The sequence below is a fragment of the Pseudovirgaria hyperparasitica genome, assembly GCF_010093815.1.
Source record: "Pseudovirgaria hyperparasitica strain CBS 121739 unplaced genomic scaffold EJ05scaffold_20, whole genome shotgun sequence".
NCBI lineage: Eukaryota > Fungi > Ascomycota > Dothideomycetes > Acrospermales > Acrospermaceae > Pseudovirgaria > Pseudovirgaria hyperparasitica.
Window position 1 is genome coordinate 347,975 of NW_022985568.1, and position 27,097 is coordinate 375,071.

At 49.7% G+C, this 27,097-nt stretch overlaps 15 protein-coding genes across 15 annotated transcripts; 6 read left to right on the forward strand and 9 right to left on the reverse strand.

The window, feature by feature from the left end:
- Positions 1–19: 19 nt before the first annotated feature.
- EJ05DRAFT_470201 (ATPase, V1/A1 complex, subunit E) lies at positions 20–883 on the forward strand (the record flags this gene model as incomplete). Its single annotated transcript, XM_033742933.1, has 3 exons — positions 20–113; positions 172–680; positions 733–883. The coding sequence occupies exons 1-3, from the start codon at positions 81–83 to the stop codon at positions 881–883; spliced, it is 693 nt and encodes a 230-aa protein (XP_033595848.1). The 5' UTR covers positions 20–80.
- Positions 884–1,158: 275 nt separating this feature from the next.
- Positions 1,159–3,505, reverse strand: EJ05DRAFT_522892 (acetyl-CoA synthetase-like protein; the record flags this gene model as incomplete). The annotated part of the gene is made up of 6 exons (XM_033748790.1): positions 3,318–3,505; positions 3,131–3,259; positions 2,551–3,073; positions 1,705–2,493; positions 1,264–1,651; positions 1,159–1,182 (listed from the first exon to the last, which is right to left on the reverse strand). The coding sequence occupies exons 1-6, from the start codon at positions 3,325–3,327 to the stop codon at positions 1,159–1,161; spliced, it is 1,863 nt and encodes a 620-aa protein (XP_033595849.1). The 5' UTR covers positions 3,328–3,505.
- Positions 3,506–6,499: 2,994 nt separating this feature from the next.
- On the forward strand, positions 6,500–7,917 carry EJ05DRAFT_480413 (uncharacterized protein). The gene is made up of 3 exons (XM_033744864.1): positions 6,500–6,775; positions 6,824–7,430; positions 7,485–7,917. Exons 1-3 carry the CDS (start codon positions 6,673–6,675, stop codon positions 7,714–7,716), a joined length of 942 nt encoding a protein of 313 aa, XP_033595850.1. The 5' UTR covers positions 6,500–6,672; the 3' UTR covers positions 7,717–7,917.
- On the reverse strand, positions 7,750–9,451 carry EJ05DRAFT_213943 (pre-rRNA-processing protein ipi1). Its single transcript, XM_033739851.1, has 3 exons — positions 9,139–9,451; positions 9,017–9,089; positions 7,750–8,967 (listed from the first exon to the last, which is right to left on the reverse strand). Exons 1-3 carry the CDS (start codon positions 9,169–9,171, stop codon positions 8,066–8,068), a joined length of 1,008 nt encoding a protein of 335 aa, XP_033595851.1. The 5' UTR covers positions 9,172–9,451; the 3' UTR covers positions 7,750–8,065.
- On the forward strand, positions 9,338–9,963 carry EJ05DRAFT_213651 (uncharacterized protein). Its single transcript, XM_033739849.1, has 3 exons — positions 9,338–9,443; positions 9,494–9,839; positions 9,909–9,963. The coding sequence occupies exons 1-3, from the start codon at positions 9,429–9,431 to the stop codon at positions 9,953–9,955; spliced, it is 408 nt and encodes a 135-aa protein (XP_033595852.1). The 5' UTR covers positions 9,338–9,428; the 3' UTR covers positions 9,956–9,963.
- Positions 9,964–9,970: 7 nt separating this feature from the next.
- Positions 9,971–10,676, reverse strand: EJ05DRAFT_470207 (DUF1348-domain-containing protein; the record flags this gene model as incomplete). Its single annotated transcript, XM_033742934.1, has 2 exons — positions 10,394–10,676; positions 9,971–10,349 (listed from the first exon to the last, which is right to left on the reverse strand). The coding sequence occupies exons 1-2, from the start codon at positions 10,468–10,470 to the stop codon at positions 9,971–9,973; spliced, it is 456 nt and encodes a 151-aa protein (XP_033595853.1). The 5' UTR covers positions 10,471–10,676.
- Positions 10,677–11,030: 354 nt separating this feature from the next.
- On the forward strand, positions 11,031–11,698 carry EJ05DRAFT_490105 (Redoxin; the record flags this gene model as incomplete). The annotated part of the gene is made up of 4 exons (XM_033745846.1): positions 11,031–11,080; positions 11,137–11,410; positions 11,463–11,612; positions 11,663–11,698. 4 exons carry the CDS (start codon positions 11,031–11,033, stop codon positions 11,696–11,698), a joined length of 510 nt encoding a protein of 169 aa, XP_033595854.1.
- Positions 11,699–13,438: 1,740 nt separating this feature from the next.
- Positions 13,439–15,546, forward strand: EJ05DRAFT_213691 (MFS general substrate transporter). The gene is made up of 2 exons (XM_033739850.1): positions 13,439–14,158; positions 14,211–15,546. Exons 1-2 carry the CDS (start codon positions 13,760–13,762, stop codon positions 15,288–15,290), a joined length of 1,479 nt encoding a protein of 492 aa, XP_033595855.1. The 5' UTR covers positions 13,439–13,759; the 3' UTR covers positions 15,291–15,546.
- A 1,072-nt stretch (positions 15,547–16,618) lies between these two features.
- On the reverse strand, positions 16,619–17,499 carry EJ05DRAFT_213972 (uncharacterized protein). The gene is made up of 3 exons (XM_033739852.1): positions 17,496–17,499; positions 17,149–17,449; positions 16,619–17,096 (listed from the first exon to the last, which is right to left on the reverse strand). Exons 2-3 carry the CDS (start codon positions 17,228–17,230, stop codon positions 16,699–16,701), a joined length of 480 nt encoding a protein of 159 aa, XP_033595856.1. The 5' UTR covers positions 17,231–17,449; positions 17,496–17,499; the 3' UTR covers positions 16,619–16,698.
- Positions 17,500–17,568: 69 nt separating this feature from the next.
- Positions 17,569–18,602, reverse strand: EJ05DRAFT_541919 (uncharacterized protein). Its single transcript, XM_033749691.1, has 2 exons — positions 18,028–18,602; positions 17,569–17,974 (listed from the first exon to the last, which is right to left on the reverse strand). Exons 1-2 carry the CDS (start codon positions 18,347–18,349, stop codon positions 17,724–17,726), a joined length of 573 nt encoding a protein of 190 aa, XP_033595857.1. The 5' UTR covers positions 18,350–18,602; the 3' UTR covers positions 17,569–17,723.
- Positions 18,603–19,026: 424 nt separating this feature from the next.
- EJ05DRAFT_213991 (uncharacterized protein) lies at positions 19,027–19,555 on the reverse strand. The gene is made up of 2 exons (XM_033739853.1): positions 19,377–19,555; positions 19,027–19,325 (listed from the first exon to the last, which is right to left on the reverse strand). The coding sequence occupies exons 1-2, from the start codon at positions 19,417–19,419 to the stop codon at positions 19,123–19,125; spliced, it is 246 nt and encodes an 81-aa protein (XP_033595858.1). The 5' UTR covers positions 19,420–19,555; the 3' UTR covers positions 19,027–19,122.
- EJ05DRAFT_480422 (uncharacterized protein) lies at positions 19,071–20,138 on the reverse strand. Its single transcript, XM_033744865.1, has 2 exons — positions 19,377–20,138; positions 19,071–19,325 (listed from the first exon to the last, which is right to left on the reverse strand). Exon 1 carries the CDS (start codon positions 19,757–19,759, stop codon positions 19,433–19,435), a length of 327 nt encoding a protein of 108 aa, XP_033595859.1. The 5' UTR covers positions 19,760–20,138; the 3' UTR covers positions 19,071–19,325; positions 19,377–19,432.
- Positions 20,139–20,533: 395 nt separating this feature from the next.
- EJ05DRAFT_490110 (glycosyltransferase) lies at positions 20,534–21,982 on the reverse strand (the record flags this gene model as incomplete). Its single annotated transcript, XM_033745847.1, has 1 exon — positions 20,534–21,982. The coding sequence occupies one exon, from the start codon at positions 21,980–21,982 to the stop codon at positions 20,534–20,536; it is 1,449 nt and encodes a 482-aa protein (XP_033595860.1).
- A 716-nt stretch (positions 21,983–22,698) lies between these two features.
- On the forward strand, positions 22,699–24,756 carry EJ05DRAFT_505050 (nucleotide sugar dehydrogenase; the record flags this gene model as incomplete). The annotated part of the gene is made up of 3 exons (XM_033747657.1): positions 22,699–22,972; positions 23,050–23,522; positions 23,575–24,756. 3 exons carry the CDS (start codon positions 22,699–22,701, stop codon positions 24,754–24,756), a joined length of 1,929 nt encoding a protein of 642 aa, XP_033595861.1.
- Positions 24,757–25,307: 551 nt separating this feature from the next.
- Positions 25,308–27,070, reverse strand: EJ05DRAFT_541922 (uncharacterized protein). The gene is made up of 3 exons (XM_033749692.1): positions 26,596–27,070; positions 26,261–26,541; positions 25,308–26,207 (listed from the first exon to the last, which is right to left on the reverse strand). The coding sequence occupies exons 1-3, from the start codon at positions 26,790–26,792 to the stop codon at positions 25,345–25,347; spliced, it is 1,341 nt and encodes a 446-aa protein (XP_033595862.1). The 5' UTR covers positions 26,793–27,070; the 3' UTR covers positions 25,308–25,344.
- Between the last annotated feature and the right edge of the window lie 27 nt (positions 27,071–27,097).

Sequence of the window (27,097 nt, forward strand, 5' to 3'; positions counted from 1 at the left end):
CTACTTCATACACCCGATCCTCTGTTCACCACATCTGCGTTAACTTGCTCTTCATATCATCCTCGTATCACACGCCCGTCATGTCTCAGGTGCACGCAATGTCGGACGACCAGGTATGCACCTCATGATGCTACGGAGAGAGCTCAATGGACGGCCACTAATTGGGTGCAGGTCTCGGCGGAGTTGAAGAAGATGACTGCGTTCATCAGGCAAGAAGCTCTCGAAAAAGCCAACGAGATCCAAATTAAGGCCGACGAGGAGTTCGCCATTGAAAAGTCCAAGCTAGTCCGTCAAGAAACCGCCTCCATCGACACCGCATACGAAAAGAAGTTCAAGCAAGCGTCGATGTCTCAGCAAATCACAAGATCTACCGTTTCAAACAAGACCCGCCTCCGACTCCTAAGTGCCCGACAAGAGCTACTAGACAAGCTGTTTGAGGAGGCGCGGGGGAAGCTGCCCACAGTGACCAAGGACAAGAAGAAGTACCAAGAGGTGTTGAAGGGTCTGATTCTTGAGGGACTGTATGCTCTGTCGGAAAACAAAATCCAGTTGAGGGCACGGGCATCCGACTATGATATCGTCAAAAAGAGCATAGACGACGCGCAGAAGGAATACAAGAGCAAGACTGGCAGTGACGTCAAAATAGAGATTGATGAGAAGGAGCCGCTCCCCAAAGATTCGTAAGGTCCATTGTAGCTCAATATATTGATACATAAGCTAACGAAGTGACAGGGCTGGCGGTGTAAGCATTATTGGTGGAGGTGGAAAGATTGATATCAACAATACCTTTGAAGAAAGGTTACGGCTATTAGAGACTGATGCCCTACCAACTATTCGAGCGACGCTGTTCGGCGAGAACGAGAACCGTAAATTCCACGATTGAGCGCAAGGTTCCATACGGCTTGTGTGTAACTGGCCCTACGAATATAGAGATAGCGGTCATAGTGGAGTTGACGAACCAAGCTTGCAAGAACGGTCTAAAGACCACAGTGTAGACTATACATTTTGTGCAAGCAACCCAAACGATGTATTTGGCCATAAGATGCTGAGAAGTCTCATCTAGTAGTTCCACGTTGCTACAATTGGAACGCCATATGTCGTACCTGCTTAAGTGATGTGTCTCAACATCACGTGGCGTCATCGTCTACTCCAACGTCCTCACAACCTCGCACTCGAACGTGTCTGATTGAGTTTTTCAGCATCCTCCTTCGTAAACTCAATGAACGGCTGTGATTCCTTCGTTGCAACGCCTGGGTTGTTCACCGCTGCAGGGCACCAAAGCAACCTATCAGGCGTGCCACCCTCCGTCATATCCGCCTCAATCTTTTCTAAATCAATACCCGCCTTCTTATACGGCACCTTGTTCGGTTTGTTATTGTGCATGGGCTTGTAATCAACCATGATACGCAGGAAGACCGGCACAGCGTACTTCGGCAGCTTTTCGTGCAGATACGCATGCAGCGCCTTGAAGTCGAAGTTACTTCTCCGGGAAGGCTCAATGTAGATTGCAGCACAACCGGCGCGACCGTCATTTCCAGGCACTTCGACGCCGTATACCATAGCCTCACCGATGCCGGGGTAGTGGCCGAGGGCCTCGGTCACTTCTTGAGTTGATACGTTTTCGCTCTTCCATCGGAATGTATCGCCAAGCCTGTGATCATGTTAGTATAAGGTTTTGGGCCAAAATTTGAAGATTAAGCTGACCTGTCCATAAAATACCATAGGCCGTCTGGAGTCCGCCGCAAGGCATCACCTGTTCTATAGTAGACATCACCCTTTTCGAACAGGTCCGACACGAATTTCTTATTCGTCGCTGAGTCGTTCTCCCAGTACCCGACAAAGGCCTTTTTGTTTGGAATCTTGACGACAATCTCCCCGCCTTCTTCGTATGGTTTCCTAATTCCCCAGCCGGTCTTTGGGTCTCTCGCGATCTCCTCAGTCTCCGGGTCGATTTCCACAGGGATGTAGACGTTGCGAAGCATAAACCGTAACAGCACACCATGGTGTCCGACCGCTGTGGCTTTATAGGGACCACCCGCCAAGTTGAAGAGACCGAACATGCCCTCAGTGCTATTAAAGAACTCGCCGATTCGCGCGATACCGAAACGCTCCTGGAACCTCAGCCACACGTCCGGTCGCAATCCGTTTCCATACATGAGCGAGATACTGTGATCTTTGTCTTGGGAACTTGGCGGTTGATTCAAGAGATATCGTGCTGTTTCGCCAACGTACACAAAGGCCGTCGCGTGTGAAGCTCGGACATCGTTCCAGAATCCTGACGTGCTGAACTTTTTACCAATGCAGAGAGTCATGCCTCCAGAGACGCAGGTCACGGCCATGGTGTTACCAGTACCGTGGTAGAGTGGCATACAATTGTACCAGCGGGTCCCGTTCGGGCCTGTCTTTAAGTCTAAAGCGCGGATTCGACTCGATCCTAAGTCGTTCGCTCTTTGCATCTCGAATGCACATGCCTTGGGATGGCCGGTTGAGCCACTTTATGTTTGATCAGCGATTTCGACGAGTCTTTGTTCTTTTCTTGAGTGCACTAACCTCGTGTATAGGAGACACATTGGGAATTCTGGCTTCATGTCTTCTCTGAGATGGTCACCTGGTCTTTCCGGCTTCAACGCATTAATCTGGCTTTTGAGGGTACTATCCAGAACAATGATGCGGATCCCTAATTCTTGTTCGATCCCCGAGCGCGATTCGTCGATTCTTGCTCGACACCCATCATCCTCATCCACGATCATGATCTTGGTGCCGCTAACCTTCAAACAATGTATCAGAGCATCGCCAGCCAGATTATAGTTGATCAATGCCGGTGCACAGCCCATAGCCCACGTCCCTAGCTGGGCAAATACGAACTCCGGATGATTCATAAGGTAGAAAGCACACAGCTGTCCCGGTTCCATCCCAAGGTTGATGAAGAACTGTGCATAGCGACAGGATTGGTCGTACGCCTCCGACCACGAATACACTCCATTTCGAGACCAGATGCAATCCATGTTTGAAGATGCTAGGAGCCGCGCTTGCTCTTCGAATTGGTACCACACATCGACTCGCTTGCTCTTGACTGCAATTGAATCAGATCTTTCTCTGCAAGCATGGCTATGGAGTCAGCGTAACTTACTTGCTCGGTTAAGCTCCCATCCCGCGCGCTTCAACACCGACAGCGTCTTCAGATCCTGTCTCACGTGGTATTTCGCATCGAGATACGAGGTCGCCGCCGTCAAGCCTGCCACGGCCGCAATGCCAGTTGCTGAGCGCAAATATTAGCATCAGTCACCTCCATGATCTCAATCCAGTGAACCACTCACTTATAGCCATGCTTACGGACTCTTGAAGCCAAGGAGAAACAGTAAACAGTGATACTGCCGAGCAAACAGCTATACAGATTGTACCGCCGCGCGAGGTCGAATGCTACGGCTGCTACCCTACCCGTTATGCCGTGGAGCCTCGGGCCATCACGCCTGCCTGCCAGCTAGTGACAGTTGCCATGATTTGCTGCCGACGTTTGGGGCCCCACCTCCGCTCAAGCCGTCCATAGCATTGCCTGGTCGAACTGCCGACTGGTGACTGCTAACCCATGACAGAGACATAACCGGCTGGGATTGGTATTCGCGATGATGGGCTGAGCCGGCAATGTCCCTGAACAATAGGCCCTATTATGCAGCTTTACTCACTCTATGCAATGAATTCTCCGGCCCCATCATGGCCACCCAATCATAAAACCCCAAGATGCTATACTTTAAGCCTAATGTGGACTAGCAAAACCATTCAAACCCAACCATCCTTGAGATTGTCCAGGTTTCTTAAGCATCAATCATATATATTATCATCCACTTCAATCGCCATGCGACCAGTGAGTTCTCTGGTCTATTTTAACATTAAGTAGCCAGCCTCGTCACGCTACAAAACAGTGGCTAGAATCAGTCGCTAGACGTAATCGTCACGGTGTACCATAGCGATTTTCTATCTGTAACTAGACGCTAGATAATAACATCCTATAGAGATTATGATCTGTTATCTACAACGTACTATATATAGATATATTGATCTAAATGTATTAATTCAAGTTTATCAGCTGTCTATCGTATAATACATTAAGATTTAAAGGTTTAGTCAAGATAAGAAATAGAAGTAGAGTAATAAGTTTATATTATAGAAATCTACTATTATAGACATCTACTATTATAGAATAGAGCATATGCAAGTCGTTAAACTGCTACCGGGTTTCGGGTTTCGGTTTAGGCGCCTACCAAGATTGGGAGACGGTAACTTGGATCTTGTAAAGTGCAGTAGCGAATCATATCGCACCATCCTCTACTGAAGAGGTAGTACTGTGCACATCGTTGAAGTTCTACCTGGAAACGGGTTTCGCTTTACGGTATTTTGGGGTCTGCGTAAAGCTCAGTAGCGAATCATATCATAGGGAACCCCTCTCAAAGAGGTAGTACTATGTATATATCGTTGAAGTTCTATCCTAAAAACGGGTTTTCAATTTAGGTGCTCACTAGGATTGGAAAACGGTATTTGGATCACTATAAAAAGCAGTAGCGAATCATATCATAGGAACCTCTCCTAAAGAGGTAGTACTGTATATATCGTTGAAGTTATACCTAGAAACGACTTTTAGTTTCAGCGTGTAGTCAGACTGGAAACAGGATTCTGTTCTGCTATGCATAGAGTGTAGTAGCGATTCGTATAGTAGCATTCTTTCGAAAGAGGCAATAATACATACATCGTTGAAGTCCCAACTAGAAACGGGGTTTTTTGGTTTAACTTTCCACCGAGACTGGGAAACGGGTTCTGTGCTGCTGTGAACAGAGCATAGTAGCGAATTACATGGTATTATTCCTACCAAAGAGGTAATAACACATATATCGTTGGTCTTCTGGCTCAAAAACGGGTTTCGGTTTTCGATACTTCCTTGTAGGACTTGCGAATAAGGTTTAGATCTGCGCAGTAATTACCTGTGTAGCATATTGACCTATATCACAACGATACGCTCTTCCTCGTTACACTTACTTCCAGAAAACGGATTCTGGGGTTAGGAAGTCTTATCTTCGAGACGTGAAGTCGTTCTTCGATATTGAAAACTGGAATGAGTAGAAAAGTGTAGAGGGTTCTGATTGCCTGTTGAATATATATATATATGTGCATAGTCTGAAGTCATTGTATACGACAACAAGAACATCATAACCTCCCAGTCTTATATCTCTACAAGCTTTCCAACATGGCAATCGTCTATATACGTACTCGTCTCTACAATTGGTCTGGCAGGTATCACATCTGCATCTCCATCTACACTATCTTCACAGGACACCCAATCCGCCTAGCCGTCGCACACTATTGCTTCGCCTGCTTGGCGTGATATTGCGCTCGGTATCGCAAATCGGGCGTCGCAAATCGCTTCATCCTTGGTCCTAGCCACTTTTTCAGGCCTATAAGCAATCTCGCTCGGCAAGGTCAGCATCCATGGCTGGAGAACGATTCTGTCTGGGCTGGTGCGGCACACTGGACTGTAATGCTTAATAGTTGTAGGCTTGGGCGTATCATCTCGGTTTCGGTTTACTAGTATTCCTTGGGTGCGGCGCGGTCGTACGGGGCTTAGTCTTGTCCTCCAGGGTTTTCCATCGAGCTTGGGAACGTTCGCAAGGGATCGAAGGTTGGTGATTGATGATTTGGGTGGGCATGTTCCTTGATAGATACTACAGCTCTTGACTCAAATGAAATTCTACGTTGTATCCTTGATAAGTCAGTGACAGTGAATTGTATGGAAAAGCAGCAGACTGCTCGGTGGTGCTTGATAAGCTCTATTTTTAGATCATGGGAGCTATTATTCTTGGCGGGGGCGGGCTTTGGGACGCCACAATATGCTTTTGGAGTCTGGTTCGCAACGGTTTGGCTGTGTTAAGGTGACAGTCGATCATGGTACGTCGTGCTTCGTTGAAAGATGTGCAGGCGGTCCTAAATGATAAACGCTGTCTTGATGTCGGCTTAAGCTCTACGACTTTGACGAGATTCTGTACCCTCGGGGTCATCGACAGACTGCGCCCTAACATGCGATATGAATTTCAGCTGCTCTTTTTGGGGAGATTGGTGGAGCTAGCGGTGGCTAGTGCGGATGTTGCGACTGTTGCGAATGCGAAGACCTGTGGCTGGACAGGTTGGCGGTCTTTCGGATGTCGTCTCTCCGCATCTCACAAGCTCCCAACTCTCATAACCCAGAAGGCGCAGCACATCACAATATGAGAGATCCGCGAGCCAAGCTTTTGGACGAGTCAGATCTCACGAGATTCGCTAGGGCGTCCAATCGAGTCGCATTCACCCTGGTTGAATCTGCGGTGTCAGATTCTAGCTGTCCAGATACATGCAATTATGGTGAACTCTGATTGGCTGAACGATGCGAATGCTTTCAAAGCTGATGCCCTTACCTCGTCCTTGAGGGCTATTTTAAGAGACCTTACACAATCTACTACCAGTTTAGCCTCTTCAAGCCCCTGGCGCGCGCTGCCCTGAGCTGCTGTTGTTATATCTTGTATCGATTTCCTGTGATGCCTATGGAATGTGTTATCTTCTCTATGAGCTATAATCCCTTTTCGGCCAAATAACAGTTTGCGCTTTCAGATCTTTATTTATCTTTGTCTATCTTTGTCGCTCTTCTTCACAATGTCGTACGCAAGCCTCGGCCACGATACAGCATATCATGGCTCACACAGCCGTTCTGCTAGCGAGAGTCGTGTTAGTAGTGACCGTGAACCTCTTAATCGTGGTAAGTGCAACACCGATCATTGAGAGCATCTTATGCTGACAATCGCAGAACACTCCGACAGCCTCTACGATCCTCACACTCGCACGGGGCGCCCATCATTTTCCCGCTCAGCCCAGAACTCGCCTGCAATGAACCCCCGCATCGAAGTCAATGTCCATGAGCCCGAGAAAATCGATCTCGACCGCAAGTTTCCTAACGAATCGGCTGGAATCATACCTACCCGCCCTCGTGGCCCGTCTGGCTGGGCACGCTTCCTCGCACGCATCCGCACCATCGAAATCGCTCTCCTTCTCATTGGGTCCCTGATCGTCGTCGGTGTCAACGCGGCAGTCATAGTGACGTACAATAAGCACCGCGACACGATGAAGATCCGCGACAATGCTTGGACGGGTCATCAGGACAAGTGGCCGGTGTGGCCGTTGGAGGGTATGGACACAAAGCCTATCACGGCATACCTTGCAGTCGGATCTGTCAACGCGCTCGTTGCCCTTTGTATGGTACTCTTGAGCTTCCAGAAAAGTTTTCGCCTTATGCAGGGTGTATGCACGGAGATTGTCACGATGTTGGTGACAGGTGCGTTTTTTGTCCTGTGGGTTTTGTTGGCGGTGTTCTTGCAGTACCAAGCGGCAGGAAAAAGTGGGCACCACAGCTTCGTGTAAGTGTAAACAGATACTGTCTGGAGTTTTATGTTGTTACTAATGAAGTACAGGACTTGGTCGTGTTCGCATACGGGCGGGATGTTTAGCCCAGACAGCTTCAGCTTCAAAAACATGTGCGCGTTGTCGAGGGCTGGGCGTGCCGGTGGTTGGGTTGCTGGAGCGGCGAACTTGTTGATCTTCCTCACGATCGTATTTGGGCTTTGCGCACAGCGGAAGACTAGGGGTTACTCTCAGGTCTCAGGGGGTGCGTGGATGCCGAAATGGAGCCGTGGTCGCAAGTAAAGACGTCGAAGGCGACTATAGTGTCGTTGCTTGCAGAGATGTCTAAATTGACAGCCGGGCTGGCGGACGTGTTCAAGCGTATGCATGTGTACAGGAGAGGTGCCAGAGTCGCTTGTCTTGATTGCTTTCCCACTGTTCGAAGTTACGGTCCTGACTGGTATAAATCAACCAAATAGAATCCGGTTCTTTAGTAGTCATGATGCCCTTTCCTGAAGAATTTCATCCTGCCATGCATGAATTATATTCGAGTAACAAAGAATGTTCTCGGGTGAACTCGATGTTGGAATTGAAAGGCCGTGTTCAGGTGGTACCCTCGTATCCTGGCGACCTATCAATTTCCATCATTCATTCATTCGTCGACGAAGTCGGCCATCCCGTCAGATACGGCTTTTTTTACCTGCACGGAGGCTCGTCCCATCTCCCCTGCCTCCCTTTGTGCTTGCTGAACCCCTTTCGTGATTGCGTTTTGAAACAGAGCATGGAAAATACGCTGTCGATCTTCTCGGTCTTCGTACATTTCTGTATCCTCATTCCGGGTTGCACCGTGAAGGCTCAGATAGCTAAATGCATTTGAACGCCCCGAAATCAGATGCGACTCGGTATTCCGGAGGGGGAACCAAGAATCTGCATTCTGAATACCGTCTGAGTCACGGTTATGTGGGTGCAATCCTGCTCTAATGAAGGCAGCTAGTGCTTGGAGCTGTTTTGCCATGGCCTTTACATCAGATCCAGCATTGCCGAAGGATAGTTTAGGGCCCGTCCAGGCGCCAGTGGCAGTATGTTCTCTCCAGCCAAGTAAACTAACAAAGCATTGAAGAGTTTTGACCCAGCCTCCTTGCGACGATACAGCTCCGGTTCCGTCGACTTGCAGCAGCCACCCAAGAAAGTCGAGGGATGAGTTTCTTATTTCACTCGAGAGATGAGTCATTGCTGCTCTGATGTACAATAGTAAGCTTTCGCTGGAACGGACATCAATCTCTGTGGGAGGCAAGCTTTGATACAGTTTCAACAACTGTTCTCTAACCGAGCGAGTTCCGTCCAGAATAAGTTGCTGCGACTTCTCGATTATGACCGAGACGGGCTGGGGAAGTGGCTGATTTGGGGGAGTCGACGTCACAGCTGTTGTCAGAAAAGCTACGGCGTCTCGACGCTGTGAGTCTCCTTTGTGTGTTACTAGTGCTAGGTAGTGGGCGAACTGTGAGGATGAGTTTGGCGCAGTTGTACTGAGGGCCTGTTGTTTGACAGTGATTGCTTTGGTTTGTTAGTATGTGACGTAGCTACAAATGATGTGTCTCAGTACATTTCGCTTTGAAGCTTGTATTCGTCGCATTTGTGGGCTTCGGCTTAGCTTTGCCGACTCTATGCTTGGTTTTCTATACGCACGACTTAGGATTTTTCTGAATATACGTTCGAAGTACGTACCTGGAAATCTTTCTTTTTCGTGCTTCCTGCCATGGCTTTGTATCAACCTAGAAAGGAAAATACTATATTCGGTTATAATCAGTACAAATCCTGTCTGTCATGGATGAGTTGAAGAAATCAAGTAGACTAAGTAACTTCTGGTTAGCTCTTGCTTGCGGCAGGCGCACGGATCCCCCGAGCTCTTTCCCAGCTACTGGAATGAAGAGTACCCAGGTGCTACTGCTCGAATCTCCGTCCTCCTCAAGCATCGCTCTTCGAATCAGATCGGAAGCCGAAGATTGAAATCGACAATGTCTCAAAATGCGGTAAGATGCCTAGGAAACCTTTCAAGAACCTTCACTGAAGCCACAAATAGCCAGCCGAAACCCTTGCGCTTCTTACGCGTTTAAGCCAGAAACCTGGAGTTCAAAGCACTCTCATCCTATCTCGAGAGAACGGAGCGATCGTACGGACCTCTGGCCTAATATCGAGCAGCACATCGGCGAACGGCAACAACACATTACCAGCCCCTTCCGATAGCGCCGTGGACTTGTACAGCAATGGCAAACCAGAAGGGGGCATACAAAGTGCCGAAGACGTAGCCCGCCTGGTCTGGTCTTTTGTTGGGTCAGCCAGTACGCTTGCATCCGGACTCGACAAAGATGACGAAGTCAAGCTATTGAGAGTTCGGACCAAAAAGAACGAGCTAGTCATTGTCCCTGGTATGTAGACTGTCTGCCTTGGGTTCTCACGCCCACATGCTTGCTAGATTAGATATTGACAGTTTCTAGATCCCAAGTTCGTCCTGGTCGTCATACATGATACTCCTCCAGCATAGAAAACGACGCCTCACTCACCAATGGGCTTCGCTTATTTCCACCTCATTGACATCGATACCTTCTTTGTACCATCGTTGCTCCTCGGTGATATCGACATCGTTACCACTCATCTGCCGCTTGCGCATCCTCCCGTCTGCGGCGAAGGTCCAATCCTCCAATCCATAACATCTCTTCCACTTCATACCATCATGGGCATCTTGATACTCATACCAGAATTGAACGGCAATTCTGTCGTCGTTGAACGCGAACAATTCTTTGCGCAATCGATAGCTCTTCTCTTTCTCCCACTTCTTTGTCAAGAAGTCTACGATTGCCTCTGTTCCTGAGAAGAAGGTCGCACGATTTCTCCAGATACAGTCCGGCGTGTATGCCTTGACTACGGCATGAGGATCCCTTCCCCCGTGAGCATGGTCATACGGAGCTTTCACTCAACGCACTGCGCATTCCACAGGTCCTGAGCCTTCTTGACCTTTGCGTGGGCCGTTTCGGCTGTGAATGGAGGGACCAACGACATTTGTTTGAGTATGGTCCTGTAGGATTGTGAATGATAAGTCAAAATTAGGGGATTGTCACAGTTTTGAGTGCGAGAAAATATATTGTCTTTGCCTTGACAGGATGTTAGCAAGACAGTTGTGCTGTAGATCTATTTAGCTGGCAGGATCGGGTTTATGAGCGGACAAGTCCCACATGGGGATAATGCAAGTAATCAAGAGTCAGAAGGGCGCACAGTGAGATTAGCAGTCTAGACTCGCATGCTTATCACCAAAATGCAATTGATGTCGACCACCGGTGCTATTCCGAGCTTACGTCACAGCATTCATTCTGGCCGAAAGACACCTATGCCCCGCTGCAGGTGCCCCGCATCAAATTGAACCATTCGCGCTGACCGATAGGCCGCGTGAGTCTCTCCATGCCAGAGAGTTTTCCGGGCCGTTTCTTTCCAAACACTTGCACGACCGATAGTTATCATCGCCAACACTTGAATCTCGACTCTGCCACAACGAACTTCACTATTTCGTACAACCACAGCCACACAAACTCTAGGTCAATATCAATTGCTACAAGCCCATCATAATGGCTCCTCTCAAAGCTGGTGACAAGTTCCCCGAGGGCGTCAAGTTCGAGTGAGTTTCTTCTCCGAGTACACAGCTTGACACGTTGCTGATACAATTTACATCAGGTGGGCCCCCATCACCAACGCCGACCCGACATCCTGCGGCAAGCCCCAAGAATATGACGCCAGCAAAGAGTTCGCGGGTAAGAAAGTTGTCCTCGTCGCTGTCCCCGGCGCTTTCACTCCCGGCTGCCAGGCCATGCACTTGCCCCCATACATTCAGCTCCAGGACGAGCTGCAGTCCAAGGGCGTCGACAAGGTCGTCGTCATTGCGTCCAACGACTCGTGGGTTATGAATGCTTGGGGCAAGGTCAACAAGGTCACTGGTACGGACTATCTTGTGAGTTCTCTGCAGTCTAGCAGCATGCGGCAATCCGGCTGACGCATCGTAGCTTCTCATGAGCGACTCCAAGACCTCGTTCGGCAAGACACATGGCTGGATGGCAGGTATGGGCGATCGGCTGGGACGCTTTGCAATTGTGATTGAGAAGGATGGCACGATTAGCTATGCCGAGAAGGAGGACAACCCGAGCCAAGTCACGGTAAGTTCTGCTTGACAGCTCGAGCGGGATTTGGTTCTGACATGTCATAGGTCTCCGGTGCGGACGCTGTTCTTGCGAAATTGTAAGATGGCCCTATGCCAGCCATAGCTGAGAGAGCAGCGGGCTTACAAGTGCACGTCCAGCGGCGAGCGCCACCGCCTGTAGCATCTGCCTTTATCATAGTAAAGAGCAGGCCAGACATCAAGCTAGACATAGTGTAAAGCGAGTAGGATAGAAGACAAAACAAGCACCTGCACGCACGTACGATCCACCGAAAACAGTGACTTGAATATTCAAATTGGTTGAAAATGTAGCGTCACAAACGACCCATTCTTTCAGGTTATGAAGAAAATCCAGAGTGGGAGATACAGGACGTTGTAAAAGATTTGCTCTGCCGCGCATTGGAGAGATAAACAACGACGGGCAATGAAGCCTGTCGCATTGAGCGTGATCGCGCCAGAAAACTGTGTGTGTGCGCGACCGGCTCAATGTGTGCGGATGAAGAGAGAAGAATGAAAATTATCTCCGGCTCGGGGAAGTAGAGCGGGTGCCCAGGACTACGGATGACAAAGCATGCGATGAGTACTAGTAGTACCTTCTTAAGGTAGGTACGGTACCTACAGAACTACCACTACCACCTACCTGAGCGGGCTAGAGTCATTTGGGTGATGGTCTAACTCTCCTGGGGTTTCTGGCACTTTAATGCAGCCTCAGGCCCCTCACACCAATCAGGACGTCTGATACAGCTGAACTACCACCCAGAGCACCCACAGCCTTACACGCCCTGCATAATCACGACTCTTGACTTCGACATGAGTAGCAGGCAAAGTAGTATCGATACAAGGACACGGACTACACGGCAAATCGGCACATCTCGGGGTTCCGGACAGATGTACTACCTCTATCTTCTGCCTACGCTGCTGCAGATGTGAGAGACCTCGGCAGTCTCTGGCAGATCAGCATCATCATCACCACCATCCATCGATATCATCATGCTGCCAGCTATTACCACGACCTTCAAACACCCATTGCGACGTATACACAGGTACCCAGAGCTTACAGAAGGATTCATCTGCAGTCTCGTGGATATGAACGGTACTTTTCCGCTGTCAATCCTGCGAGTCGATGGCTGCTGGCGTCGGCACAGGCCCTCATCGCGGCTGTGGCTCCCTCGTCCCCACTCACCAGCACGACTTAGCATTTTTTCCGTTTCCACTCATTCATTCGCCGATTGCGCTGTGGATCTGCGTCTGAGAGTCATGCGTGCTGCTAATAGTTTCCTTGCTGTCTTAATCGTCATTCTAATATTCCTCCGTGCTGTTTCTGCTTGTCCTGACGTCTATGCTGTCTCGTCACTCATGCTGTGCTCACTTCTAGCTGCCCCAAGTTATCTGCCTCGTGGTCCTGTAGAGAGTCATCACTGCGTCGTCGATACCTCCGAAGCCGTTTCTGTACGCGCGATAGAACGCTGTGAAACTGTGCGTATGTTTATGGGACAGCATTGAGCAGGCTTTACCATCTACATATAAGGAGTATCCTCGCATGTAGTCCGGACTCATGCCAATCTGAAGATTCCCATATCAAATCCTCGGCAGACCCATCGAAATATACAAATCGGCAGTCAGCATGGTCGATGAGAAGGAACACCGTACCTCCTCCACCTCGACACCAACGCCACCCTCCCAGCATTTCCTCGAAGATGTCGACCCGGAGCGCAAATCGTCCAAAAGCACTCAAGACTCTGCATCTGATATTTCATCCTCAGACGACGAAGAATACGTAGAACGAGCCCAGTCAGAACATGCAACACAAACGCAATCCCGGAATTTCGAGCTTCACAGAAATGCATCACACGTCACAGAAACCAGCGCAACCCCTGAGCTTGTTCATATCCAGACCGGGAGAAGCGTTGCCACAAATGCAACAAGTGACCCAAGATTCGAGGTCGATTTCGAAGAGGACGGCTCAGACAATCCAAAGGAATGGAGCCTGGCACACAAGAGCATGGTTATATTCTGCACTAGCTATTCCACCGTTATAGTGTAAGTGGACGCTTGACTTTTGACCTTTTGACCTTTGCCACTGCCGACCAGCATACAATGTTGCATTGTCGTCCATTGCCGCATGTCAAATGTGGCTGAACGTCAATGGCTAAACTGACGTCGTACAGCGTCTTGTATTCGACTTCATATGCATCCGCCATCCCGGGCATGATGGAAAGCTTCAACATCGACAACGAGACCCTCGTCGTTCTCGGCCTCACGACATATCTCATGGGCTTGGCCACCGGTTCCGTGATCCTGGCACCGCTCAGCGAAATGTACGGTCGCAGACCCATCTACATCGTATCGCTGGCCTTTTTCATCGTTCTTGTCATTCCATGCGCTCTGGCGAAGAATCTAGAGACCATCCTAGTCACCCGCTTCTTTGGCGCCCTCGCTGGGAGTGCCATGATTTCCAACGCCCCTGGTACCGTTGCAGACATTGTCACGGACGAATACCGCGCCCTCGCATTTTCCATCTGGAGTATTGGACCTATGAACGGTGTATGTTTCTATATATATCCTCCTTCTTTCTTCGCAGTACTGACTATTCCAGCCCGTCCTTGGCCCCATCATCGGCGGCTTCGTCTTTCAATCTCTCGGTTGGCGCTGGACAAATTGGGTCGTCCTCATCGGTGCCGGCGTCGCACTGCTCGTGATATCGACGGTCAAAGAAACCTACGCACCCGCCATCCTCCGCCGCAAATCCGCTCTTCAGCGGAAGAAATCAAACGACGATCGATACTGGTCCCGCTATGACGAGCGTCTCGGCCTTCGCTCCCTCCTCGCCGTCAACCTCTCCCGGCCCTTCGTCATGGCCGTCACCGAGCCCATCTGCATCTTCTGGGACATCTACATCGCCATCGTCTACGGCATCCTCTACCTCTGCTTCGTCGCCTACCCCATCGTCTTCTCCCAGCAACGCGGCTGGTCACCCGGGCTCACCGGCCTCGCCTACACCGGCATCGGCATCGGCGGCCTCATCACCATCCTCTCCGAGCCCCTCCTCCGCGCCCTCATCAACTCCTACCGCCCCAACCGCAGCATCCCCGCCAGCCCCCTCAACGCCGCCCCTCCCGAGGCCATGCTCGCCGTTGTCTGCATAGCCGCCGTCCTCGTTCCCATCGGCGAGCTCGTCTTCGCATGGACTTCCCCACCCACCGTCCACTGGGTCTTCCCCATCCTCGCCGGCATCCCCTTTGGCGCCGGCAACTGCGCCGTCTTCATCTACGCGTCAAACTACCTCGTCCACTCGTACGGCATCTACGCCGCCTCCGCGCTCGCCGGTAATGCCGTGCTGCGCAGTGTCCTGGGCGGCTGCTTGCCGCTTGCGGGCCCCGCGCTGTATGGTGCTCTTGGGAGTCGCTGGGCTGGCACGTTGCTGGGCGGGCTGGAAGTGTTGTGTATTCCGATTCCGTGGGTGTTCTGGCGGTATGGCGCGAGGATTCGGGGGAGGAGTCGCATGATTGGGCTCATGCGTGCGGATCAGGAGAGGTTGGAGGCGAGGGCTCGAAGGAAGGCGGTGGGTGTGGTTGCTGGAGGGGGAAGCGCAGGCGAGGATCGAGCTGGAGGGATGGAGTACGTGAGCGCGCAGAAAGAGAAGGCTGGGCTTGTAGAACGGGATCGTGAGGTTTGAGATAGTTGTTTGGAAACTTGGGGACTTTATGAGACTCACGAAATGACATGAAGTAGCTTTCAAAGCCATCATCTCCATAATGCCGTTATGACCCTGTGTGATGGCGTCTGTAGCTTCGCGTATGTTTTGACGCGTACCGTTGACGTTTTCACCTGCAGCTTATACAGGACCACTGACCACGTCGACACTGGCAAAGAGTCTATCTGCCATGTTCGGGCATGCAGCTGCTGGTCTCTTTCTAAAGATTGCGCGGATGTGTAGTGGATGCGGTTGTTTGATCAGCGCGGTCATGGGCCCATTCGAATAGTGTAAAGGTGATTCACTTTGCTCACAGCGAGTTCCGAGAAGGTCTATCTATCAGGACGAAATACCAAGGCGAAATCTTGTAAGACCGGCGAGGCCAAAAAAAAACCTGCAGACGCGTTGCTTATCAATCCAACAAACAGTGTTCAGACGCGTGACCCCTGGCTCAGCAACACCACACACCGCACCACACCACACCACCACTTTATCAATTTTCTCGCCCTTTATAAACAATTTTACTCCAGCTACAATCAGTACCAGAACTTCGGGGCCATGGCTTAGTGGTCCCACAACAGGATAAAAAAGCGCGGTTTGGTGACGGCTTTCTCGGTTCCCAAACGATTGAGCTCCCGTTCGATCCGCGCGATATGAGTTTTGTTTTGAGTTTTTTTTTTCTCAATTTTTTTTTGGAGTTTTTGCTCATAATGGCTGCTGGAGGCGTGCCTAGAGGTTTGATTTTGGGTAGGATGTTACCGTACTTGTGTAGAGGAAGTTAGAGAGTTGCTTTGGGGTAGGCTTTGGTTGTTGTTGATGGTGTTTGTGTAGGTTTTGGTAGATTTGTCTTCGACGTGGCACTTTGGACGCGTTACAGCAGTTCCTCTTACTGTGCGGGTTGTTGGGATGCGTATTGTTCATCGAGCTTGCGAAGTCAGAAACTAAGCACTTATATAAAGAGACAATTAGCTTTACAATTATGTATTCAAGAACTGGGTCCGGCATGCATTTTTGCCAAACGTATGTATAGCACACTAGTTATTTGCATGTATGACGCTCCGATGATACTTAATTCACTGCATGAAAGCATCTACTCCAAGCGTCTGACCTTCATCCTTCAATAATCCTTTCCAGAATGTATGTAGGGGAGGCGATCAATGCTCTTCCTCCTTACACGATGCAATGAGAGCAGTGCTTGCCGCAGCAGCAACACTCACCACAACCACACTGATGAGACTGCCAAGAATGATACCACCGAAACCACCCATAGCAGCCGACTGAAGGAGAGAAAACAAGCTTCCTGCGGGAACGTCACCCATAGAGGCCTGCACAGCCGCCGCAATAGAACCTTTCGACTGAGTCAGTACATATAACCCTCCAAGTATGCGAATCACACCCCAGCAGCAGGCCCGACAGGCGTAAAACCCAGGATTCCAAGGAGAGGCATGAAGAACAGTCCCGGCGCCGCGATGATGACGCCGCCAATCACACAAAGTGCAATCTCATGCGGGTGCTCCTTGACGAACTCGAACGTGGCTTCCGGGAGGTTATTCCAGTCGAAGTTGAGCATATACTCCTCTGCTTCTTCCTTGCTTTTCCACGCGTCATCGCCGAACTGCTGAAGTGCTGGCATGGTCTCGTTCTGGTACGTGTTCTGGAGGTCCTGCGCTCGCTTGCGGAGCTCTTGGAATGCACTGTCTCCCGCTTCACTGAGGGCTTGCATGGTTCCGGTGGCGCTGTCGTTAATGTCTTGCATGCCTTTCTCCCCGGCTTTCGCCATCTCTTCACCTGTTGCAAATCAGTCTCGTCGTTCATAGCTTTCGCCGTGCAATGCTCGTACCAGCTCTTGTTGCATGGCCTGCGACGGCTTCGGCGGCATGGCCGGTATCTGCGATTGCTTTGTCAAACCAGCCAAAATCCATGATTGTTTGCGGGCTGATGTACAGAGTGTATTAAGCGGTAAGAGCTGTGTATTGGCTTCGCAAGGACTTAAGAGTGCTCTGGGAGATTGACCGATCAGTGATGGAATCAAGGTCTCATAGTCTGGTGAATATATGGGTCCGTGTAGCTAGTGCTACCGTGAAACACTGTGGAATACTGTGCAAACACACAGCTAATAATAACGCTAGTCGTTTTCGTGCCTTTCTGACTTCAGTTGATAGGTACTCCGCGAGGTGAAATACAGACCTAAGTCAAGACATAGCTTATATGTATCAAGGAGAAGATAGCATGCGTCACTTCACTCGTGCACACGATTTTTAACACCAAAGAGTATATCTTTGCCTAGCTTTGTCAAACTTGACCGTTGTAGCGTCACACAGCCATACAGTGCCTTTGATAGCCAACTCAGATGAGCCGTACGATCTCAGTACAAGCATTTACAGCTCTCTTTCCAATAAATATTCTAGGCACACCCTATTCTTCATCTGGTTCCAAAGTGTCAACACCCCTTTGTCCCTCGCTTATCGCCATGTTGCGGTTTGGATTTATAGCAGCCTTGATTAGCTTTGCTGCTTCGATGGCGACAAAAGACACAGCTCCAGTTGTAAGCACACCTCCTACGATTACTGCACCATACCCAGCCATAGCGGCCGACTGAAGTATTGCAAATAGTGAGCCACCAGCCACAGTTCCGAGAGAAGCCTGCCAGGCAGCTGCGAGTGAGCCTTGACCCAAGTCAGTCAATGTAAAATAAAACGTGCAAAGCGTGGTGACTTACCAGCCGCCGGACCCACAGCTGTGAAGCCCATTAGACTGAGTAGTGGTCCGAAGATGAGTGCTGGTTGGAAGATCATAATGCCAGTCGAGACTCCGCCGACGATGTAGAATATAGTCTTGAACGGATGTGCCTTGACGTAACGCCATGTACTATGAGGCAGGCGCCTGAAGTTGAAGTCAAGTAGTTTCTTCTTGGCAACGAACAGATCTTGCTGCAGGCTGTCTCCCAGCTGGTTCACAAGCGGAACGACGCCGTATTTGTACCAACCGTTCAGTTTGGTGGCCGTGCTAGCCACGGAGGAGAGAAAGTCGGCAAAGGGCATGTTGAGGCTTTGAGAGATGTTATAGGTGCGAAAAGTAAGGCAGTGGAAGACTATATATCAGAGCCGTTAATCCTGTGATTTTGAGTCGAAGCATTTGTCTTGGATACTGAGAAGTGAATCGAGTTAGTAACTTCGATATGTGCGAACACTCGTCATGTTTGATTGAATGTGTGGAGATAGGTCCGCGAATCGGCCATCGCAAGTGTAAAGTGATAAGTTGTGAAATTTGCATACTGGAAGTAGCCGGGTCGGCGCTGGAGAAAAGATATTGTGGTGGGAAGTGAACGCTGAGTGCTCAAGCACGACCCCCAACCGAGAGACCTAAACACAGCCTTACGGAAAGCAGTTAGACGACAGACTAAGCGGTTATAATATAAATATGAAGCTCAACGTCATCAGAAGGCTAGATTGGTTGTCTTTTACGATATCAAGAAATAGAAAGAGCTTTGAACAGCAATATAAGGAGAGAGAGAGAAAAGAGAGGAGAGAAGTGAGGCTCTACAGCCCAATCGCTAGTCTCGATTAGGCTAGCCCAGTCAGTACGTCTCCACTTCGTGTTCACAAGGTTAACTATGGGGGCATGGAGCAAAATAGATTACAGTATCAATCCACCAAGTAACAGGAATACCGACTTCAAAGCTCTTCATGGAAAATATCACCGTGATATAGAGTCATCAGGACCCACTGCTATGTCATAGGTATCTTACAACGTGCTTATATTCTCCTGTTCATGTATGGCGTGACCACTAACATAGTATTGAAATCATATGTCATCAGAGTCTTCTAATCCTTCCCTGTTCTCTCAATAACGACTTATGGAGAAGCATACCCACCAGCCAACCAGAAATCATTCTTATCATAGAGGCCGAGATCACCACCACGAAGATGACCAGAGACCAACCCCAAGCCGACTGAGCCACATCTACGAGAGAGAATTCCGGGACCGTCAAATCACGCGCACCGATCTCCCCATAGCCTACAAAGGTTCAGCACTATTTAGGAGCCACGATATGACGCGAGAACTCACCCGGTCCGGTCAAATCAACACTCAACTCAGTCATATTCCTCATTGCGACATATCCATCAGACCCTACGGAGGAGGTTAATACTATTCCAAAGCATATCTCCCATGATACGTCTAGATATCTCACGAATAGCACGCTGGCGCACAGGTCCGAAGGCAAGCTTGGGAATGTTTATGGTAAAGACACCACAGACAGCCAGAATGATCAAGAGGATGACAGTCAAGCTGCTGACAGAGAGGCCAAGGTACCAGGGGCCGATGTTGACAAGGGAGCGGTAGAAGGCGCGAAGTTTGGTGTTCAGAGATGCAAAGAAACTGCTAGATCTTGGAGCCGAGCTGGTTTCGTCCGGGTTGTAGTATAGGGGAAGAGCGTGGTTCTCGGACATCTTGGAGGAGAAAGTCAGGATCTATCGTGTATGCGATATGGAACGTTAACGTGCAGGGCAATGCTGGGTCGAGGTGAGCTTTTCTGGTTTGTAAGTACTGCCGGTTGAGGAGCTGTATAAAAAAGTAGAGCGACAGGAGCAGATTTGCTGTCTTACATGAGATGTATATGATTCTGTGTAGCGCCATATCTAATGCCTTTGGATAGTGATGACCAGTTTTGCCGGGAGTGGATCTGAGGTTCGGCGAGTGGGTCTGAAGTTCGGCGACTAGAGCCGGAGTGGAGTTTGTGGGACGGGTAATTAATGATGGATGTCGCAAAACATGTGCTCGATACTCCGATGAGATCTCGATCATGTTGGCACTAATAAGAAAGATGTCCTATGCCACTGTTATGTTTAAGATACCTACTACTTCGCGTGGGCAATGACTCGCCCGTTCGTGACTCAACTGGAAAGTGGAGAACTGCAGCCAGAGGCTATCTCGCTCACTGTATGGCTGCATCCATTGATCCACATTGACTTTGCACTGTGTTGGGGAGACATGACGAATCAAGTAATTAATTAGATTATGTATGATGGAAGGGATATAACAGGGGTAGTTTATGGAGTGAGATCCTGACTAAGGAGTAGTGCACAGACACTAGCGTGAATGTGTCCACCATTGTAGTTCAACGTCACCATGCTCCACCCCAAACTTGGTCACAACTCAAGTGACGCCTTGCTTAGCCATGACAAAAGAGATGGGTATCTGATCCTACTTTGATGTTTCGCTGTTCACAGTCCAACAGTCCTTAAAGTATGTGACAGTGAGTTCCCGATCGGCTGCAAGTTCGGGAGCATGGCCGCGACGAATCGATCTGGGAATCTGCTACTGCCATGAATCAACAATGGCAGCACAGCTATTCCCCACATGAAGTATGTCAAGCCGATCGCCATGTTGATGCGAATAGCGATGATGATGGATCTGAGACGCGCAGCAATCCAGTTGCGAATGGGTCGATTCTTCTTTGCTGCTTCAGCGGCTGCGAGCGCTTCAGAAATCTTCAGCGCAACCTTGTTGTTGATCTTTTGCCAAGTAGTATTGAGCGCGATCGATCTCGCTGTCTGCGACATTTGTCTTCTGAGCTCAGATGACTGGATAAGTCTCTGTGTCTTCGCAACGAAGTTCCTAACGTCGTCTGGTCGAATGAGATGGCCAGATTTCTCATCAACTACAATCTCAGACGGCCCTCCTTGATCCCGTGCGACCACTGGCAAGCCACTCGCCATCGCTTCCAAAACAACCAGACCAAAAGTTTCGGTGATGGAACAATGCAGGAACAAATCAGCTGAAGCGTAGACGCACGCCAATGCTGCACCCTTACGGAACCCTGTGAATACAACCCTGTGCTCCACACTCTTGAACAATTTTTGCACATCTTCTTCCACTGCGGGATTCTGGTTGCCACCTGTAATGACCATCTTGAAATGACTTCCTGCAGCATCCAACCGCTGGACGACCTCAGCCAAAAACCCGAAGCCTTTCTCTGGAGCTATTCTCCCAACACATAGCAAAATGATCTCGCCATGAGGAGCAATCGTTTTGCGAAAGTTCATGTCTCTCGCTTCTGGTCGGAATAAAGCCGTATCTACGCCTCTTCCTAAGTGGAAGGTCTTACTCATCGGCGCGCCTGCTTTCTCGAGATATTCGCGGACCATTCCTGACGGATAAAAGATGGTATGAACGGCACTATGGCTGAAAAGGAAGCCTTGTACCAGTGCTAGTAACCATACGGCATACTGATCCATCGGCTTGGGAAATATGATCTCACTGTATGCGGAAAGGTCGGTTTGAAAGTTCAGCATCACAGGCGGTGGTGAACCCATTTGTCGAATCTGTAGAAGAAGCTGGAAGCCCACGGATGCAGGACTCGCCAGATATATCAGATCTGGGTGAAACGACTTGCTATATATAGTGTCGAGGCGGAGAGGATATGCGACTGTCAAATCTGGATTGTATGGTAGAGGGTATCCATCAAGTCGAACTTCCGGATCGTTTCTCGCATTCGTCACTGTTGTTGGTCCCGCGAACTTGGGCGCCACAACAGCTACCTGCGCTCCATTGTCGCGGAGATATTGGATCAGACTGCCTGTAGTCCTACTGACACCGTTGATTGGGCCAAGTGACTCAGTCGCCAGCAGAATCTTTCGGCCCTTGAGGTCTTGAGGAAAGTTCTGGTCCATCTTCTCAGTAGTTGAAGGCTTTCAAAATTGCGGCTCAAGCGATGGCACGAACGTTATGTCACTATAATGTCTGCGGTGCGTTGTATTGACCAGGACCAATGTTTGAAGCAAATTCCACGTAAGAAGAACCTGCGACGTGGAGGAACTTGAAATTCCGAAGTCGCCCTTCCCATGATGTAGTCGCTGCAGAATTATCCTCATCATGCGGGGTATCTTTGTGAGGTGGGATGCTCAGTGTCTAGCTCATGACAGAGGGTTGAGATAGGAAAGTTGATGTTTGTCCCACGAGACGGCGGATTCACTTCTGATTGGCCGGTAGCAGGCATCACTTGAACCACAGATTCAGGGTCCACGGCAACATCAGGGCCTGGCATCTCGCAACGTGCGACGGTTGGACGTCAACACTCGAGCAGAATATAATATTGATACGATGACTCCACGATAAAGAACCGCGTCGCACGAATGGACTGTTTGCTGCCACCACGAGATCTCCACCGCGTGCTTATTGCCACTCTTTATTTTCGATGCAAGCTTGTCCGGGGAGGATGGCCACTACTATGTACCATTCACTCGACACATGACTTGGCTTGTAATAATGGCAAACGCGAGATTGCAAAGCGGGCCTCGGCCGTTGCTGTCGCACTGCCTTCATCTCTTGTCCCTATATGTGCGTGACCATACCTCCACTTTGACTGCGACAGCACACGACTTCCAGCATGAATATGGTTCAATTCAGCTCAAGTGCCTCAGATGAGAGTACATTTGATCTATCTATGCGGTCAACACCTCCGGAAAGAAGCCTGTTGAGTGGCACTGCGCAATCAGATGCCACCATAGAGACTCGTTTTACAAGCCTTTCGGATCTTATCTCCCTCGAGGAGTCGTCCTCACCACAAGACAGGCAGCGAATACTGCCAGATATCCTCAATCCTGCCAGCGCCGCGGGAATTCCTGTGAGGAATGTTTGTTTCGTGGGAGCTGGGTATGTAGGTATGGACCACATTTCCTCTCAATCTCATCGATCCTATCTCACGTGTGCCTTGTAAACTACCGTCTGACCGACCTAGGGGTTCCAACTGCTGCAGTCATTGCTTTGAAAAATCCATCATTGCGCGTGACAGTCATAGACCGCGACGAGAGGCGCATACGAAGGTGGAATTCTACACATTTACCACTTAGCGAGCCAGGCTTGAATGAGCTCGTTCGAATCACAAGAGATGGCTGTAAGTTTTCTTGGTCCCACAAGGAGAAGCCGAAGGCGGTCACAGCATCCTTCGAACAGGACGTTGAAGAACAGGCTATAAGGACCCCCAACCTAAATTTTTCCACGGAAACCGCGAAATGGATTGCGACTGCAGATATGATATTTATCTGTGTTAACACTGGAACAAAGACCTCGGGTGTGGGAGCCGGTTCTGCCACCGACATGACTGCATTCGAAGGCGTAGTACGAGAAATTGCAGCCAACTCAAAGACAGGAGCCATACTGGTCGAGAAGAGTACAGTGCCATGCAGGACTGCAAAGTTTGTCCAAGACATTGTCAGTTTGAGAACTCAAGCAGGCAGCGAATCTGATACTGACCATAAAATAGCTCGAGAATCTCAGGCCACGGGCGAGGATGCAAGTGCTCTCCAACCCTGAATTCCTTGCGGAGGGCACGGCTGTCGCAAATCTTCTTCATCCAGATCGAGTAATCATCGGGTCTGCCCATACTGTTGAAGGCCATCGAGCTGCTGCCGCCTTGGCCAAACTATACACATCATTTGTTGATCCATCGCGTATCCTGGGTACTCATGTATGGTCGTCTGAGCTTGCAAAGTTAGCTGCAAACGCCATGCTAGCACAGCGCATTTCCAGCATCAATTCTATTAGTGCAATATGCGAACAGACTGGTGCCGACGTCCACGAAGTAGCAAAAGCGATGGGCATGGATCCACGGATCGGAAGTCAGTTCCTCAAAGCAGGTCTAGGCTTTGGCGGAAGCTGTTTCAGGAAAGATATCGGTAGTCTAGTCTATCTGGCTCGTAGTCTGCATCTGGACGATATTGCTGACTACTGGGAGAGTGTGACGAAGATCAACATGCTCCAGCGCACACGTTTCTCTAAGATGGTTGTTCAGCGTCTCAACGGCACGCTCGTGGGTAAGAAAATTACACTCTTAGGATTTGCTTTCAAGAAGAACACCGACGATACTCGTGAGAGTTTAGCCGTCGACATCATCAGCAAACTTCTCGAAGAACGCCCCGCCGAAATCGCAGTATTCGACCCTATATGTCTCCCGGAGAACATACAGCGCGAGATCAATACGCTTGGCCCTCAGTACAATAACACAGACAAGGTCAAGATCTATACCGATCCCTATCAGGCATCTATGTCCGCATCCGCAATCTTGATTATCACTGATTGGGACTTTTTCAAGAATTCACCTTCAAAGCGCCCTGCTTCGTGTTCATCGTCTCCCACGACAAAGCCAGTCGATCAACTCGGTCTGAACCTCTCCCCTGAGCAGTTTTTTCCTCAGCCCTCGTGCCCGGATGACTGCCCGGACTGCAAGATCTCTTATCAGGGGTACGGAGTCGGTTCGGACGACAGGATCGAGTGGGCAAGGATAAGCTACCACATGAAAAGGCCGCGACTGCTCTTCGATGGTAGAGACGTAGTCGACCCAGCAGAGATGGGGGCTTTGGGCGTCAGGGTCATCGGCTTGGGGAGGACTGAAACTGGTTATGGTGGTGGAATGAATATGGGCATGAGTACTGGTTTTGGGTACTAATCGGTTCGCAGAAGTAAGACTCACAGTCTATTAGATCAGAAGGAGAGAGTGCATCGATAATATCCACGGACAGATAATATTTGTTTTCAATCTCTGACTTCACACGTTCACAATCCTTCTGCTTGAAAGGGCACAGCAATATGCCACACCTGCACCACTATCATTGTATTTCTCTCTCTGTACACCGGATTTCGACTCCTCCATCGTGGAGATCTCCGAACACAGACTGCTAGGCATGGCGCATGAGAGATTTTCACCAACTATATCCTCCATGCATAGCGCGTCAACTGACCTACCCGAGTTTCCATAGCTGCGGAAGAAACGCAAGACAGCTGTATGATCCCACAGCCTTTCTCTTCTGCCCCAGCCCGCGGAGCACCTCACTCTCTTCCCACAGCTTCACCATGATGAGTGTCTAATCTGTTATTTGGACAATGCGTTTCGCTAAGTTTTGACTAAGTGCTGCCCTGCTCTTAAATCTTGGATGTGAATATGGAACTTCAAGGATAATAAGTCCATCACAAAACGCAAAGGCGATGATATCTCAAAATGTTCTTAAAGTATCTTGATTGGGTATCTGAAAAATGCCTACTTCTCATGGAGACAGCCGCTAATATTGTCATTAGCTTCATAATGCGTGATCCAGCCGCTACCTAACACTCTCCGCAGTCCATTCAGTCTATGCATCTTCCACCATTTGTTGACTTTGTACTGTCCAAAGTTTTTGATACGCAGACGGGACCCCAGGCGTTGCCCTGACTCCTGGTCGATGGCATTCGAGTGGCGAGGCCCTCGGTAAGGGTATTCCACGGCGTTAACGAAGTCCGCGAAATTCTCGTGCAGAGCCTTTTTGTCCTTTTTGGAGACGCCACGGCCACTGGTATTGGCAAGAGAACTGAGAAGATCCTTCAGTTGATCTTCACGCCTGTAGACTTGATAGCGCTTAATCATTCTTGGTGCGGTCTTATCTTCTATGGCGTCATTCTCATCGTTATCTTCCTCACCACTCGATAGGTCCTCATCCTCCTCTTGTTCTGTGTAGCTATATTCGTAAAGGAGGGCAATATTTTCTCCAGCAGCGATTTGAACGCTGACATCGCCACTCTCCAGCTGGTCGACGAACGTATCCATGGCAACTTCGGTGATATCTTCTGCTTCGTCGAGGAGGGTCGCCAGGAAGCCCCATTCTTGCAACGCTGCAGAAACAACCTTTCCATCGTCAAGTGCACCAACGGTCTCGCCGTCCGACTCGGAAATTTCGAGGAGGAATTCCATCATTTCCATGGTACCCTCCTCAGATGATCCTCCAAAGAAAGTTTGGACTGATAACGTACGAATAGCGGCGGCCTTTACAAGTGGTGAGTCAGAGTCAGTTATTATATTATTCAATGTCTTGTCCATGCCTATTTGTGCATCATTGTCAGGGCAGGTTATAATAGTCATCGTGAGTGCTACCGACTGTCAGTTGGATTACAGCCATACCACAAGTCGGCGCCAGACGTACCCTTCAAAGCCAAAGTAGCTTCCTTCACTTCACCATCCTTTATACTCCTGAGAAGCGACCCTTGGATCTCAGCCAGTCTTGGCGCAACTTCTGCTGTTCTATATCCATTTTGCAGAGCATTCGCAAACCTTGCGATGCAGAGCTCTCGGCCTGCTGACGTGCTTCCTTTCCGAGTAATCAGTTCCTCGATCAGATTATTGAGATTACTGTAGCTGTAGTCCTCCGCAGGCGCGTCCCCGACGTCAAGGACACCACCGTGGTATTCATCAAAGGAGCTATAGCTAACAAGAAGTCAGTTCGGGTCACTGCAAGCTGTCGGGACATATAAAACTCACCTGTATGCTCCTTCGCTGCGTGAGTCTTCATCGTCAGAGGGCTGCCTGCTCGGAGCTCTTGAGTTCGATGTTGAGCCAGTAGGAGAGTTATTTGTCGAGTTTGCTGCTGAGCTTTGTCGCGATAGTCTCTCACGAGCCTTACGAGAGACTGTCTTTCCCGGAGCGAGAGCCTGCCTTCGGAGGTCTTTATCGGGCATACTGCAAGAAAAGAGATTGGGCTTGGCTGACCGCTGAGCGCACGTGAAACTGAGTGTGTGGTAACGTCCTGAATAAATGCCGGCATATAAGTCGAGCGGCTGAGCGATCGAGTCGATGCTATCTCAGTCCTTCAGTCAAAGTGGAGTGAGTATTGCGTATTGATCTCAGTTCCATTTGGGAGGTGGGAGGGGAGGTATTTGTGGCTAAGTGTGGATTTCCAGCACAGGGTGACAACAATATCTATCTAAGTGAAGAAAGTGGAGGCCTGCCAGTTGTCACACAGCCTTGATCCGGTGACGAGAAC

What these genes read in the sequence shown, in the direction of transcription:
- EJ05DRAFT_480413 (XM_033744864.1), top strand. Translation starts at nt 6,673, where the DNA reads ATGTCGTACGCAAGCCTCGGCCACGATACAGCATATCATGGCTCACAC. An exon ending in CCGTGAACCTCTTAATCGTG is followed by an intron (nt 6,776 to 6,823) that starts GTAAGTGCAACA and finishes TGACAATCGCAG; the next exon opens with AACACTCCGACAGCCTCTAC. An exon ending in AGTGGGCACCACAGCTTCGT is followed by an intron (nt 7,431 to 7,484) that starts GTAAGTGTAAAC and finishes AATGAAGTACAG; the next exon opens with GACTTGGTCGTGTTCGCATA.
- EJ05DRAFT_213943 (XM_033739851.1), bottom strand. Translation starts at nt 9,171, where the DNA reads ATGGCAGGAAGCACGAAAAAGAAAGATTTCCAG. An exon ending in CGAAAAAGAAAGATTTCCAG is followed by an intron (nt 9,090 to 9,138) that starts GTACGTACTTCG and finishes TCGTGCGTATAG; the next exon opens with AAAACCAAGCATAGAGTCGG. An exon ending in TACAAGCTTCAAAGCGAAAT is followed by an intron (nt 8,968 to 9,016) that starts GTACTGAGACAC and finishes AACAAACCAAAG; the next exon opens with CAATCACTGTCAAACAACAG.
- EJ05DRAFT_213651 (XM_033739849.1), top strand. An exon ending in CGAGCTAGTCATTGTCCCTG is followed by an intron (nt 9,840 to 9,908) that starts GTATGTAGACTG and finishes GACAGTTTCTAG; the next exon opens with ATCCCAAGTTCGTCCTGGTC.
- EJ05DRAFT_213691 (XM_033739850.1), top strand. Translation starts at nt 13,760, where the DNA reads ATGGCTAAACTGACGTCGTACAGCGTCTTGTATTCGACTTCATATGCA. An exon ending in GTATTGGACCTATGAACGGT is followed by an intron (nt 14,159 to 14,210) that starts GTATGTTTCTAT and finishes TGACTATTCCAG; the next exon opens with CCCGTCCTTGGCCCCATCAT.
- EJ05DRAFT_213972 (XM_033739852.1), bottom strand. Translation starts at nt 17,230, where the DNA reads ATGGATTTTGGCTGGTTTGACAAAGCAATCGCAGATACCGGCCATGCC. An exon ending in AGGCCATGCAACAAGAGCTG is followed by an intron (nt 17,097 to 17,148) that starts GTACGAGCATTG and finishes GATTTGCAACAG; the next exon opens with GTGAAGAGATGGCGAAAGCC.
- EJ05DRAFT_541919 (XM_033749691.1), bottom strand. Translation starts at nt 18,349, where the DNA reads ATGCCCTTTGCCGACTTTCTCTCCTCCGTGGCTAGCACGGCCACCAAA. An exon ending in AGCTGTGGGTCCGGCGGCTG is followed by an intron (nt 17,975 to 18,027) that starts GTAAGTCACCAC and finishes ACTTGGGTCAAG; the next exon opens with GCTCACTCGCAGCTGCCTGG.
- EJ05DRAFT_213991 (XM_033739853.1), bottom strand. Translation starts at nt 19,419, where the DNA reads ATGAGGAATATGACTGAGTTGAGTGTTGATTTGACCGGACCGG. An exon ending in TGTTGATTTGACCGGACCGG is followed by an intron (nt 19,326 to 19,376) that starts GTGAGTTCTCGC and finishes GAACCTTTGTAG; the next exon opens with GCTATGGGGAGATCGGTGCG.
- EJ05DRAFT_480422 (XM_033744865.1), bottom strand. Translation starts at nt 19,759, where the DNA reads ATGTCCGAGAACCACGCTCTTCCCCTATACTACAACCCGGACGAAACC.
- EJ05DRAFT_541922 (XM_033749692.1), bottom strand. Translation starts at nt 26,792, where the DNA reads ATGCCCGATAAAGACCTCCGAAGGCAGGCTCTCGCTCCGGGAAAGACA. An exon ending in CGCAGCGAAGGAGCATACAG is followed by an intron (nt 26,542 to 26,595) that starts GTGAGTTTTATA and finishes ACTTCTTGTTAG; the next exon opens with CTATAGCTCCTTTGATGAAT. An exon ending in AGCTACTTTGGCTTTGAAGG is followed by an intron (nt 26,208 to 26,260) that starts GTACGTCTGGCG and finishes GACAGTCGGTAG; the next exon opens with CACTCACGATGACTATTATA.